General features: G+C 37.3%; 1 protein-coding gene across 4 annotated transcripts in view; it reads right to left on the bottom strand.

The window, feature by feature from the left end:
* LOC133615647 (kelch-like protein 24) overlaps positions 1–12,614 on the bottom strand; it is a 35,457-nt gene extending 22,843 nt beyond the window's left edge. For 2 of the 4 annotated variants that reach the window (XM_061974393.2, XM_061974390.2), the window contains exons 1-3: positions 12,516–12,614; positions 9,442–9,708; positions 9,247–9,381 (exon numbers count right to left, since the gene is read on the bottom strand). In XM_061974393.2, coding sequence (XP_061830377.1) covers positions 9,247–9,381; positions 9,442–9,687 — 381 coding nt within the window. In that variant the 5' untranslated portion in view covers positions 9,688–9,708; positions 12,516–12,614. Of the gene's footprint in view, positions 1–9,246; positions 9,382–9,441; positions 9,709–9,985; positions 9,997–10,187; positions 10,210–12,515 lie in introns of those variants that run through there. The other 2 variants (XM_061974392.2, XM_072915755.1) reach the window with 2 other exon arrangements.
* Between the last annotated feature and the right edge of the window lie 2,214 nt (positions 12,615–14,828).

Here is a 14,828-nt window from a genome sequence, read left to right on the forward strand (position 1 = left end):
ACATTAAAAAGCAAATAAGCTACTTTTAATTTTGTTAAATGTTAAAAGTTTTAAATGTTTACATTGTTACAGAATATTTTGTCATGTTGTTGTCAATGTTGACTGAGTGGCCATACTTTTTTTTTTGTAAATAAAAGCCATGCCTTTTGAAAAAACTGGCCTACATTTATTTTTTCCTCTTCATTTTAAATTTTAAAAAAAATCGGTAAAAGGAAAAATAATCTATAGATTAATCGAAAAAATAATCTATAGATTAACCGATTAATCGAAAAAAATAATCTATAGATTAATCGATAGAAAAATAATCTTTAGCTGCAGCCCTAACGGCCACCCTCAGTGTGACCTGTATGTCTGTTGATAAAGTATGCCCTGCATTCACTTGTGTGTGAGAAAAGCCGTAGATATTATATGATTGGGCCGGCACGCAAAGGCAGTGCCTTTAAGGTTTATTGGCGCTCTGTACTTCTTCCTATGTCCGTGTACACAGCGGCCTTTTAAAAAGTCACACATTTTACTTTTTGAAACCGATACCGATAATTTCCGATATCACAATAGACTGTGCAATAGACTGCAACAGAGGCTATATTTTTTGCGAAGATTAAGATTGTACGGCGTAAGCAGCCACATCATGATGATTTTCTACCGTGCCATTGTAGAGAGCATCATTAGATACGGGATCACCTCATGGTTTGGCAACCTAACCGTTAAGCTAAAAAGCAAACTGGCCGGCATGCATAAAACGGCAATGAAAATCGTAGGGAGGAAAGAATATGAGCCTATACAGAGCATCTATGAGCAGGCAGTTAGGAAAAAAGCTAAGAAAATGATTTCCAACTCACAACATCCACTCTTTCCTGAATATGGAACCCTGCCATCAGGGAGAAGACTCCGGGTCCCACTATGCAAATTTAACCGCCTTAAATTATCATTTGTCCCAGCCTCCATTAAGCTGACCAACAATGTGCAATAGAATTTGAATACATAGGTTAGCACTTTTTTAGCACATAGCACTTTAGCACATAGCACTTTAGAACTAAGCACACAGCACGTTATCCATGAGCTCTAGTGCAATGCACATTGGTACTTTATCTTTATCTCCATACTGTAGATTTTATGCCTACATCAAAGTGCCACCTATGTCTATCAAGCTCCATGTTCTGATGTTTAAATGTTACTTGTATGGTTGTGGTTGTGTCTGTGCTTGTGTTTTTGTTCTGTTGTTTTTGGGTATGTTAAGAAAGCAATGATGATGCACTGTGCCCAAGACAAATTTCCCCGCGGGGACAATAAAGTTGAACCTTGAACCTTGATTTTAAAGCATTTGTAAGTGTCGTTGAAACTTACACATAATATTTTTGTTTTAAGGGTTAATATTTTTTGTTGAAAATTATCATGGTTGTGAATTCATGTTACATTTTTTGTAAATACGACACATTTTGTTTACTATAAAAAGGGCCATTTATTTCCTTTGTTACACCGCTATTCTCGCGAGGTTTCGGTTTAGTATTGGAGGTTGCGAGACCTGCATTCGCCTAGACATGCAAAGGACTTTGAGCGAGCCATCAGCAGCAGCAAGAACATTTAGCTAGCTGAACAAGGTATTTTGTCATATTGTGTCGAATTGTTCTGTATATTTATAAAGTACATTGGTTTAATTATTGTACGCTCATTTAGTATGCACTAGGGCTGCAGCTAACGATTATTTTTCTATCGATTAATCTATAGATTATTTTTTCGATTAATCGGTTAATCTATAGATTATTTTTTTTCGATTAATCTATAGATTATTTTTCCTTTTACCGATTTTTTTTTTTTTTTTTTTTTTTTTTTTAATGAAGAGGAAAAAATAAATGTAGGCCAGTTTTTTCAAAAGGCATGGCTTTTATTTACCAAAAAAAAAGTATGGCCACTCAGTCAACATCAGAGGTGGGTAGAGTAGCCAGAAATTGTACTCAAGTAAGAGTACTGTTACTTTAGAGATTTATTACTCAAGTAAAAGTAAGGAGTAGTCACCCAAATATTTACTTGAGTAAAAGTAAAAAGTATGTTGGGAAAAAACTACTCAAGTACTGAGTAACTGATGAGTAACATACACACTCATATCATATATATATATATATATATACACACATACATACATATACATTGATATATACAGTATATAATTTATAAGTATTTATTTTGCTGTTTTTGTTTACATGTTAAAGGTGTTTTAATGAATATACATGCATGTTTAACACATATAGATTCCTTTCTTTAATGAAGACTAGAATATAAGTTGGTGTATTACCTGATTCTGATGACTTGCATTGATTGTAATCAGACAGTAGTGATGATAACGTCCACGTTTTCAAATGGAGGAGAAAAAAAGTTCCTCCTTTCTGTCTAATACCACATGAAAGTGGTGGGTTTTTGGCATCCTATTTGTCCAGTTTCCATATTCGTTTTTATGCACTTTACAAGAAATATATAGGCGTCAAACTCCGTAGCTTGCTAGCTTGTTTACCCTGGCTTTCGGAGACTCTTGTTTTGAAAGCGCAGGTGCGATGGTGCGGCACTTTTATTGTGAAGACAGGAACGTCCTCATGTGCGGTCAGTCTTGATGCTTTTGACGGTACGGTTGAAATAAAACAAGTATCTTTTTTCCCTCACACTTTTGATTGATTGATTGGAACTTTTATGAGTAGATTGCACAGTACAGTATACATTCCGTACAATTGACCACTAAATGGTAACACCCCAATAAGTTTTTCAACTTGTTTAAGTCAGGTCATGTGACCACCTGACTCTGTTTGATTGGTCCAACGTCACCAGTGACTGCATCTGATTGGTGGAACGAAGTGAAACGTCACCAGTGACTGTATTTGTTGAAACGCAGGCACTATGAAGGTCTGTCTGACAGACCAAAACAAACAAAGCGTGCATTAACAGATCGATAAAAATTAGTAGCGAGTAGCGAGCTGAATGTAGATAAAAGTAGCGGAGTAAAAGTAGCGTTCCTTCTCTATAAATATACTTAAGTAAAAGTAAAAGTATGTTGCATTAAAACTACAATTTATCCCAAAAGTTACTCAAGTAGATGTAACGGAGTAAATGTAGCGCGTTACTACCCACCTCTGGTCAACATTGACAACAACATGACAAAATATTCTGTAACAATGTAAACATTTAAAACTTTTAACATTTAACAAAATTAAAAGTAGCTTATTTGCTTTTTAATGTGCAAATATAAAAGTAAACATCCACTGCAAATCTGAATATTCTGGAATAGTATAAGCATTTCAAAAGTAAAAGTATTGCTTATTTTGCTTTAAAATGTGCAAAAATAAAGATAAACATCCAATACAAAAAAGTGCAAAACGGAAATGTTCTGTAACAAGTGTAAACATTTCAACAAAAGTAAAAGTATTGCTTATTTGCTAAAATGTGCAAAAATAAAGCTAAACATCCAATACAAAAAAGTGTACAGTGTAAACATTTCAACAAAAGTAAAAGTATTGCTTATTTTGCTTAATAACACAACAATGATAGTATGATTAAAGTGAAAGTTAATTGTTGGTTTGTACATAGTATATGTAACTGTTAATGTTGTAAAAGGTATTTGCACAACTAATTAACGTTAGCGTTTGTGACACGTCTTGTGCCGTGGGGTTCTTTCAGGACCGACAGACTGAACGCCAGACGGCTTTGCCAGGTTTACAATCTTTTAATTTTACACAAAGTCTTTTCTCTTCCAACTGCGCGGATTGCGCACCTGGGCACGATTGCGGCGTCGCTCCCGGCGCACCCCGCCTCGCCGCTCGCTCGCCGCCGCCGCCTCTCCACAGCGTTAAGCGCGTCTTTGTAAACACTGAACAGGCACGCCAAACGCGCCTCTCAGAGCGAAACGGTGCTTTAGTTTATGAATTTACAACGCAGATACAAATGACACATTCATGTTTTTGTGTAATAATGACAACGTATACTCACGCGGACGATTGACTTGTTGATGGTGATGGCAAGAACGCTGTCGGGGGTTTTCTTTTCAAATGTTCGTTCATAGCCGTTGTGCTGCTATGATAGGCCATTTCCGCTCGACACAGTGTGCATACAACAACATTATTAGGCCGTTTATTGAAATACTCCCACACTTTTGACGACTTTTGGCGTGTTTTTTCCCCTCGCTCGCATCATCTGCTTTGCGCTCCGCAATGACAGTAAAGTAGTGTGACGTAAATATGCGACGCGCCGACGCACAAAAACGGCGTCGACGTATTTACGTAACCGATGACGTCGACTACGTCGACGCGTCGTTTCAGCCTTAGTATGCACAAGACTGAAATATTTGCTGCCCAAGAACCTCTGAAGTGGCAGGCTGCCACGTGGTAGCTATTTTGTTTAGCACTTTATTTGCCTGTGACTGAACTATGTCTAAAGCATTGGATTTCATGTCTTGTCCTGTAGTTTTCACGGCATAAACCCAAGTAAAGAGCCCGTCTTTAAGAAGCCGTGCCTGTGTTGTCATTTCGGAGCCACAGCATTTATGGGCCGATATCGGCAGTTCGATATTATCGGACATCTCTACTAATAATATAACAGGATAATGCATACATTTATCTAGGGGTGTAACGGTACACACAAATGTTGGTTCGGTACGTACCTCGGTTTAGAGATCACGGTTCGGTTCATTTTCGGTACAGTAAGAAAACAACATAATATATATTTTTGGGTTATTCATTTACCAAATTAGCAAAATCTTCCACCAAAAATATTTCTCTTAGTGTAATATTTGATGTGAAGTAATGGGAACCTTGGATAGGTCAATAATTCATAATAACATTGATTTTGATTCAATATTATGTTTTGAGCAATGACAGTTTGAAAAAAAAAAAAAACAGCTTTGTTTTATTAGTCAACATTGCAACTTTTTCTAAATTACATTTAACCTTTTTTATTTCACTTTTGTTTATTTTAATAGTATTTTTAGAATGTGCCGTGGGCCTTTAAAACATTAGCTGTGGGCCACAAATGGCCTCCGGGGCACACTTTTGACACCCCTGCTATAGATAATAAAAAATGAAATGTGATAAATCTATGGATAAAAAGCAGAGCCTGGCGACGCATGCGCGTTTATCATAACTCTCTCTCTCTCTCTGTCTCTGCCCCTCCCTCACCAATGCTGCTGTTTGTTTTGTTTTTAACCCCTTCTTAACCCTGAACGTACATTGAAAATACACGCAACCCTAACTCAAAATGCCGGACATTTGAGGCATTTATGAAACTCCGCCCTGACAGCTCCGCAAAAGAGGACATGTCCGGTGAAAAGAGGACGTATGGTCAGTCTATCCTAGCCCGTTAGCTGCTAGTAGTGATGGGTCCGGCAACACCGATGCATCGGCGCATGCGTCGAGCTCATAGAGCAAAACCCTGTGTCGGTGCGCGTACCGCTTTTAGAAAGTCACGTGACCGATCATGAGCTGTTTTGGTCACGTGACCGATACGCCAACTGTGTCGCACTGACGCCTCCTCTGTGCCCTGTGAGCGGCTCTTTTCTACAGCCGGAGAAATAATAACTAAGAAGAGAAATCGTCTAAAATGTAATACGTCGGAAAAACTTTTTTTTTTTTTTTTATAAAAATGTGTAAAAAAATAAAATTAAAAAAATTCCCAGTCCACAATCATCCACAACACGTTCTCTTAGATTTCCATGTTATGATACATGTTCACATTATTTATTGACTGTATCTAAAAAAGATAAAAATATATTTTTATTTAAATGAAGATATGAAATAATCCTAAATGAAATACAATGACTTGGTTTATATTATTGTATATACTAGGGCAGGGGTCACCAACGCGGTGCCCGCGGTCACCAGGTAGCCCGTAAGGACCAGATCAGTCGCCCGCTGGCCTGTTTTAAAAATAGCTCAAAGAGCAGCACTTACCAGTGAGCTGCCTCTATTTTTTTAATTTTATTTATTTACTAGCAAGCTGGTCTCGCTTTGCTCGACATTTTTAATTCTAATAGAGACAAAACTCAAATAGAATTTGAAAATCCAAGAAAATATTTTAAAGACTTGTTCTTCACTTGGAATAAGCGGTAGAAAATGGATGGATGGGTCTTCACTTGTTTAAATAAATTAATTTATTTTTTTACTTTGCTTCTTTTTACTTTTAGAAATACAATTTTAGAGAAAAAATACAACCTTAAAAATGATTTTAGGATTTTTAAACAAATATACCTTTTTACCTTTTAAATTTCTTCCTCTTCTTTCCTGACAATTTAAATCAATGTTCAAGTAAAGAATTTTTTTTTTTTTTTTTTTTTTTTTTTTTTTTTTTTATTGTAAAGAATAATAAATATTTTAGCTTCTGGTTTTTCGCCGAAGAATATTTGTGAAATATTTCTTCAAACTTACTATGATTAAAATTCAAAAAAATTATTCTGGCAAATCTAGAAAATATGTAGAATCAAATTTAAATCTTATTTCAAAGTATTTTGAATTTCTTTTAAAATGTTTGTTCTGGAAAATCTAGAAGAAATACTGATTTGTCTTTGTTAGAAATATAGCTTGGTCCAATTTGTTAAATATTCTATCAAAGTGCAGATTGGATTTTAACCAATTTAAAACGTGTCATCAAAATTCTAAAATTTATCTTAATCAGGAAAAATTACTAATGATGTTCCATAAATTATTTTTTTAATTTTTTCAAAAAGATTCAAATAAGCTAGTTTTTCTCTTCTTTTTGTCGGTTGAATTTTGAATTTTAAAGAGTCGAAATTGAAGATAAACTATGTTTCAAAATTGTATTTTAATTTCTTTTCGTGTTTTCTCCTCTTTTAAACCGTTCAATTAAGTGTTTTTTTTCATCATTTATTCTCTACAAAAAAACCTTCCGTAAAAGGAAAAAAAAAATGTACGACGGAATGACAGACAGAAATACCCATTTTTTTATATATATAAATGTATTTATTTAGCTATTCTTGTTTAAATCACACTTACGTGTAACTTACAAATGACAATATATTTATTTATTTAAGTGTGTATCAAACTGGTAGCCCTTCGCATTAATCAGTACCCAAGAAGTAGTTTTTGGTTTCAAAAAGGTTGGTGACCCCTGTACTAGGGCATCAAATCAGTGTCAGTTGAGTCGGTCCATAGGTTGCCTGTAGGGATTTTTAATGTCCAGCAGATGTCAGTATTTAGTGACACAGTATCGACACAGTATCAATACAGTTTTGCAATGTGTCGAAACGCTTCATGACGCCTCATCAAATCAAATCAAAATCAAATCAACTTTATTTATAGAGCACATTTAAAATTTACCACAGGGGTAGCCAAAGTGCTGTACAATGAGCAGGTTAAAAGATAAAACGAGTACCGAGCAAACACAACACAACAAAAACAGAACACGATAGAAAATAAATAATTAAAATAGAATTAATAAAAACATAAAAACATAAAAACAGGATCACAGCAGGTGTATTATGGGGCGCCATTGCAGGATGGATATCACTCAGTGTTAAAAGCCATGGAATAAAAGTATGTTTTTAAGAGAGATTTAAAAACAGGAAGAGAGGAGGCTTGTCTAACACTCAGGGGTAGGTCGTTCCAGAGCTTGGGAGCAGCAACGGCGAAAGCTCTGTCACCTCTAAGCTTCAGCCTTGTGTCAGGGACCGTCAACAGCAGCTGATCGGCTGATCTTAAGGATCGGGTGGGGCAGTAAGGCTGAAGGAGGTCGGAGAGATAGGTTGGCGCGAGGTTGTTTAGACATTTAAAAACAAATAAAAGGAGTTTAAAATGTATTCGGTAACGCACAGGGAGCCAGTGAAGGGACGCTAAAATAGGGGTGATGTGCTCACGTCTGCGGGTCTGTTTAGCAGACGAGCAGCAGAGTTCTGCACGAGCTGCAGGCGGGCGAGGGAGGCCTGGCTAATGCCAACATACCGGGCATTGCAATAATCAAGACGAGTCGAGATAAAAGCGTGGATTAATTTCTCAAGATCATGTCTTGATAGAAGTGGTTTCACTTTCGCTATTTGGCGTAATTGATAAAAGCTTTTTTGAACGACGCTGCTGATTTGTTTTTCGAATTTAAAATCTGAGTCAAACTTTACCCCCAGGTTTGTGACACAGTCGCTGAGATACGGGGTCAGAGTGCCGAGGTCAACGTTGGGGGAGGGAGAGCGACTTGGACCGAACAGCATAACTTCTGTTTTATCTTCATTTAGGCTCAGGAAGTTAGCTGAAAGCCAGACTTTGATGTCGTGCAGGCAGTCAATAAGACGTTGAACCGTGTTATTTTGTGCCATGGGAAAATAAATCTGGCAATCATCGGCATAAAAATGAAATGCAATACTGTACTTCCTAAAAATAGAACCAAGGGGGAGAAGGTAAAGCGCAAATAAAATTGGGGCAAGGATTGAGCCCTGGGGGACCCCATGTGGTAAAGGAGCTGTGGACGACATAAAACTGTCTACTTTTACACAAAAACTCCTGTCGGTTAGGTACGACCGGAACCAGTTGAGGGCGGCGCCCTTAATGCCCACACAGTTCTCAAGACGAGTGATTAAGGTGGCGTGGTCGACGGTGTGGAACGCAGCAGACAGATCTAAAAGCACCAGGACAACATATTTACCAGAATCAGTGGACAGGAGGATATCGTTAAAAACTTTTAGAAGCGCTGACTCTGTGCTGTGGAGGGCTTTAAAACCGGACTGGAACAGCTCAGTGATACCATTATCCTCTAAGAAGGGCAACAACTGACTGTAGACAACCTTCTCTAATATTTTGGAAATGTATGGAAGATTAGAGATAGGTCTGAAGTTAGAGAGGAGAGAGGGGTCGAGGCTGGGTTTTTTAAGTAGAGGTCGTACCACTGCATGTTTAAACTCTACTGAAACTATTCCAGAAGAGAGGCTACTATTGATAATGTTAATGTTAATCAACCCATCACTAGCTGCTAGCATGCTGTGTGTTGTGCCTCGGTGTGCATTGTTTACACAATGTGCGTTACGCTACTTAATATGTCCTTGTGGAAACTCGTTCGGTACACCTCCGAACCGAACCGGAACCCCCGTACCGAAACGGTTCAATACAAATACACGTAGCGTTACACCCCTACATTTATCTTTTGTTTTCAAAAGGCTTACAAAAAAGTGGGACCCCTTTTTTCTGACTTGATGGGCTCCCCGGGACCCCATTTTGAAAATTCCTAGCACCAACACTGAGCAATGTGGAAAAGAAAGAAAAGATGGAAACCTACCTGGACATTTGCTTTGGAAATGTAGACCGCTGACGTATAGGCGTACCTCACCAGCATGCCTATCATCTGTGGCTCCACTCCATTGATGGCCACACGCTCCTGCTTGGACTCCTTCAGGTCGGTGGTGAACATGGTCTGCAAAGGTCAACGTCAGCGGCTGTTAACTGTGGACGTTGAAGGAAGTGCGGCACGTACCTGGAAGTAAGAGCTGAAGGAAGCCAACACGATGCGGTGACAGGGGAACTCCTGTCCGCCACAGCACAGAGTGACGTCACAGAAGGAGTTGAAGAGCCGCAGGGTGTTGAGGCCCTGCAGGACGGTGTTGGGGTGCCGGGCCTCCACAAACAGGTAGTCCTCGCCGCCCGGAGGGTTACTGCAGTCTTCCTGGGTGTCGGCGTTTAAAGAGGAGGGCGACACTAAATCTTCCACAAGCTCAGACATTTCGGACTGTGAGGAGGAAGCCTGCGGGACAAACGCAGAGAACGACACGGGCACTTTTAAAAAGGTCCACGCGGTCATGCTTTTAAGTCCTTTCCACGAGCTATTTGACATGTCAAACACCTACAACCTGCGGAAGGCTGATGACCTGGCTGTTAGCTTTCACTAACTAAGGTCTGGAGACCTGTTTAAGGACACAACTTTGTACGGAGGCACGGCATTGTTTCATTCATTTGACCTGCAGACATAATCATGCATTTTACCTGTAGATATAATCATGAAGCTACAGTGCAAATGTTACCTGTAGACATAATCATGCATTTTACCTGTAGATATAATCATGAAACTACAGTGCAAATGTTACCTGTAGACAAAATCATTAAGCTACAGTGCAAATATTACCTGTAGACGTAATCATGAAGCTACAGCGCAAATGTTACTTGTAGACATAATCATGAAGCTACAGTGCAAATGTTACTTGTAGACATAATCATGCATTTTACCTGTAGACATAATCATGAAGCTACAGCGCAAATGTTACTTGTAGACATAATCATAAAGCTACAGTGCAAATGTTACCTGTAGACGTAATCATGAAGCTACAGCGCAAATGTTACTTGTAGACATAATCATGAAGCTACAGTGCAAATGTTACTTGTAGAAATAATCATTTACCTGTAGACATAATCATGAAGCTACAGTGAAAATATTACCTGTAGACGTAATCATGAAGCTACAGTGCAAATGTTACTTGTAGACATAATCATGCATTTTACCTGTAGACATAATCATGAAGCTACAGTACAAATATTACCTGTAGATATAATCATAAAGCTACAGTGCAAATATTACCTGTAGATATAATCATGAAGCTACAGCGCAAATGTTACTTGTAGACATAATCATAAAGCTACAGTGCAAATGTTACTTGTAGAAATAATCATTTACCTGTAGACATAATCATGAAGCTACAGTGCAAATATTACCTGTAGACATAATCATGAAGCTACAGTGAAAATGTTACTTGTAGACATAATCATAAAGCTACAGTGCAAATGTTACTTGTAGAAATAATCATTTACCTGTAGACATAATCATGAAGCTACAGTGCAAATGTTACCTGTAGACGTAATCATGAAGCTACAGCGCAAATGTTACTTGTAGACATAATCATGAAGCTACAGTGCAAATGTTACTTGTAGAAATAATCATTTACCTGTAGACATAATCATGAAGCTACAGTGCAAATATTACCTGTAGACGTAATCATGAAGCTACAGTGCAAATGTTACTTGTAGACATAATCATGCATTTTACCTGTAGACATAATCATGAAGCTACAGTACAAATATTACCTGTAGATATAATCATAAAGCTACAGTGCAAATATTACCTGTAGATATAATCATGAAGCTACAGCGCAAATGTTACTTGTAGACATAATCATAAAGCTACAGTGCAAATGTTACTTGTAGAAATAATCATTTACCTGTAGACATAATCATGAAGCTACAGTGCAAATATTACCTGTAGACATAATCATGAAGCTACAGTGAAAATGTTACTTGTAGACATAATCATAAAGCTACAGTGCAAATGTTACTTGTAGAAATAATCATTTACCTGTAGACATAATCATGAAGCTACAGTGCAAATATTACCTGTAGACATAATCATGGAGCTACAATGCAAATGTTACTTGTAGATATAATCATTTACCTGTAGACATAATCATGAAGCTACAGTGACAATGTTACTTGTAGATATAATCATGAAGCTACAGTGACAATGTTACTTGTAGATATAATCATAAAGCTACAGTGCAAATGTTACTTGTAGACATAATCATGAAGCTACAGTGCCAATATTACTTGTAGATATAATCATTTACCTGTAGACATAATCATGAAGCTCCAGTGCAAATGTTACTTGTAGACATAATCATGAAGCTACAGTGACAATGTTACTTGTAGATATAATCATTTACCTGTAGACATAATCATGAAGCTCCAGTGCAAATGTTACTTGTAGACATAATCATGAAGCTACAGTGACAATGTTACTTGTAGATATAATCATTTACCTGTAGACATAATCATGAAGCTACAGTGCAAATGTTACTTGTAGACATAATCATGAAGCTACAGTGCCAATATTACTTGTAGATATAATCATTTACCTGTAGACATAATCATGAAGCTCCAGTGCAAATGTTACTTGTAGACATAATCATGAAGCTACAGTGACAATGTTACTTGTAGATATAATCATTTACCTGTAGACATAATCATGAAGCTCCAGTGCAAATGTTACTTGTAGACATAATCATGAAGCTACAGTGACAATGTTACTTGTAGATATAATCATTTACCTGTAGACATAATCATGAAGCTCCAGTGCAAATGTTACTTGTAGACATAATCATGAAGCTACAGTGACAATGTTACTTGTAGATATAATCATTTACCTGTAGACATAATCATGAAGCTACAGTGCAAATGTTACTTGTAGACATAATCATGAAGCTACAGTGCCAATGTTACTTGTAGATATAATCATAAAGCTACAGTGCAAATGTTACTTGTAGTCATAATCATGAAGCTACAGTGACAATGTTACTTGTAGATATAATCATTTACCTGTAGACATAATCATGAAGCTACAGTGCAAATGTTACCTGTAGACATAATCATGAAGCTACGGTGCCAATATTACTTGTAGATATAATCATTTACCTGTAGACATAATCATGAAGCTCCAGTGCAAATGTTACTTGTAGACATAATCATGAAGCTACTGTGCCAATATTACTTGTAGATATAATCATTTACCTGTAGACATAATCATGAAGCTCCAAAGCTAAAGTGCAAATGCTAACGTACGCTGATCCAGACCTGGTAGACCGACGCTTCTTCTTGCTTTTTATAGGCAGTTGAGAAAAGGCTTCTTAGGCTCATTACTGCCACCACATGGTAACAGCGTGTAGTGCAGGGAATGCTTGCAGGACGGTGAGGATTTTTTTTGGTGCCAAAATCATACAGTATATATATATATATATATATATATATATATATATATATATATATACAGAGGTGGGTAGAGTAGCCAGAAATTGTACTCAAGTAAGAGTACTGTTAATTTAGAGATTTATTACTCAAGTAAAAGTAAGGAGTAGTCACCCAAATATTTACTTGAGTAAAAGTAAAAAGTATGTTGTGAAAAAACTACTCAAGTACTGAGTAACTGATGAGTAACATATATACACACACACACACACCCACACACACGCACACACACACACACCCACACACACGCACACACACACACACACACATATATATATATATATATATATATATATATATATATATATATATATACACACACACACACACACACACATATATATATATATATATATATACACACACATATATATATATACATACATTGATATATACAGTATATAATTTATATTTATTTATTTTGCCGTTTTTGTTTACATGTTAAAGGTGTTTTAATGAATATACATGCATGTTTAACACATATAGATTCCTTTCTTTCATGAAGACAAGAATATAAGTTGGTGTATTACCTGATTCTGATGACTTGCATTGATTGTAATCAGACAGTAGTGATGATAACGTCCACGTTTTCAAATGGAGGAGAAAAAAAGTTCCTCCTTTCTGTCTAATACCACATGAAAGTGGTTGGTTTTTGGCTTCTTATTTGTCCAGCTTCCATATTCGTTTTTATACACTTTACAAGAAATACATTGGCGGCAAACTCCGTAGCTTGTTTGCGCTGGCTTTCGGAAACTCTTATTTTGAAAGCGCAGGCGCGATGGAGCGGCGCTTTTATTGTGAAGACAGGAACTGTGCAGTCAGTCTTTAGGCTTTTGACGGGATGTACGGTTGAAATAAAAAAGGGTCTTTATTCCTTCACGCTTTTGATTGATTGATTGATTGATTGAAACTTTTATTAGTAGATTGCACAGTACAGTACATATTCCGTACGATTGACCATTAAATGGTAACACCCGAATACGTTTTTCAACTTGTTTAAGTCAGGTCATGTGACCACCTGGCTCTGTTTGATTGGTCCAACGTCACCAGTGACTGCATCTGATTGGTGGAACGAAGTGAAACGTCACCAGTAAGGCAGGCACTTTGAAGGTCTGTCTGACAGACCAAAACAAACAAAGCGTGCATTAACAGATCGATAAAAATTAGTAGCGAGTAGCGAGCTGAATGTAGATAAAAGTAGCGGAGTAAAAGTAGCGTTTCTTCTCTATAAATATACTCAAGTAAAAGTAAAAGTATGTTGCATTAAAACTACTCTTAGAAGTACAATTTATCCCAAAAGTTACTCAAGTAGATGTAACGGAGTAAATGTAGCGCGTTACTACCCACCTCTGGTCTCTTCATACAGAGCTGCAGTGCAACGTTAAAAAAAATCCAAAACAATCGTGCACCAATTAGAACCTTTTATTCATTCAACATCCAGCCTCCAGATGAATCTCTTACAGCATTTTGTGACATGACAGAATTAACGCAACTCATCTTTTCTTGACTCTCTTTGACATGATGCTATTTCTGTACTTAACAGGTTCAAACACTGATGACATCTATTAAACAGACAAGAAGCAAGGAATCATGCAGAGACAGAGTTCAATTTTACTCAATGAGGAGAGACGTATGGGGCTGTACTCTAGTTACAGAAACAACCTATGCTCTAAGGCACAGCCCACGTTCTCCTCTATTTATTTGGGAGGTCCCTGGTTCATCCCTCTTAGTTCATATTTACTGGTTCACATCTGAAACATCTTCTGGACCACTTCTGGAAGCATATTATTATTTACTTCTCTGTGAAGCGCTTTGAGTGTCTAGAAAAGCGCTATATAAATCTAATGCATTATTATTATTATTCATCACTGAGGCTGCTGCTGAAGGAAGGGGGGTAATTTCTGCAGCCCCAGTTAGACACAATATATGATTATTCAGAAATGCAAATGTGCTGACACTTGTGATATCGCCCTGTCTCTGCTTTGTCTGCGTCACGGTACTCGATGTTCGGCCTTGGGGGGCCCACATCTGCGGTACCCTCCAATGTTTCTCATTGTTATCCCATTGGGTTGAGTTTTT

The sequence above is a fragment of the Nerophis lumbriciformis genome, linkage group LG22, assembly GCF_033978685.3.
Source record: "Nerophis lumbriciformis linkage group LG22, RoL_Nlum_v2.1, whole genome shotgun sequence".
Taxonomy (NCBI): domain Eukaryota; kingdom Metazoa; phylum Chordata; class Actinopteri; order Syngnathiformes; family Syngnathidae; genus Nerophis; species Nerophis lumbriciformis.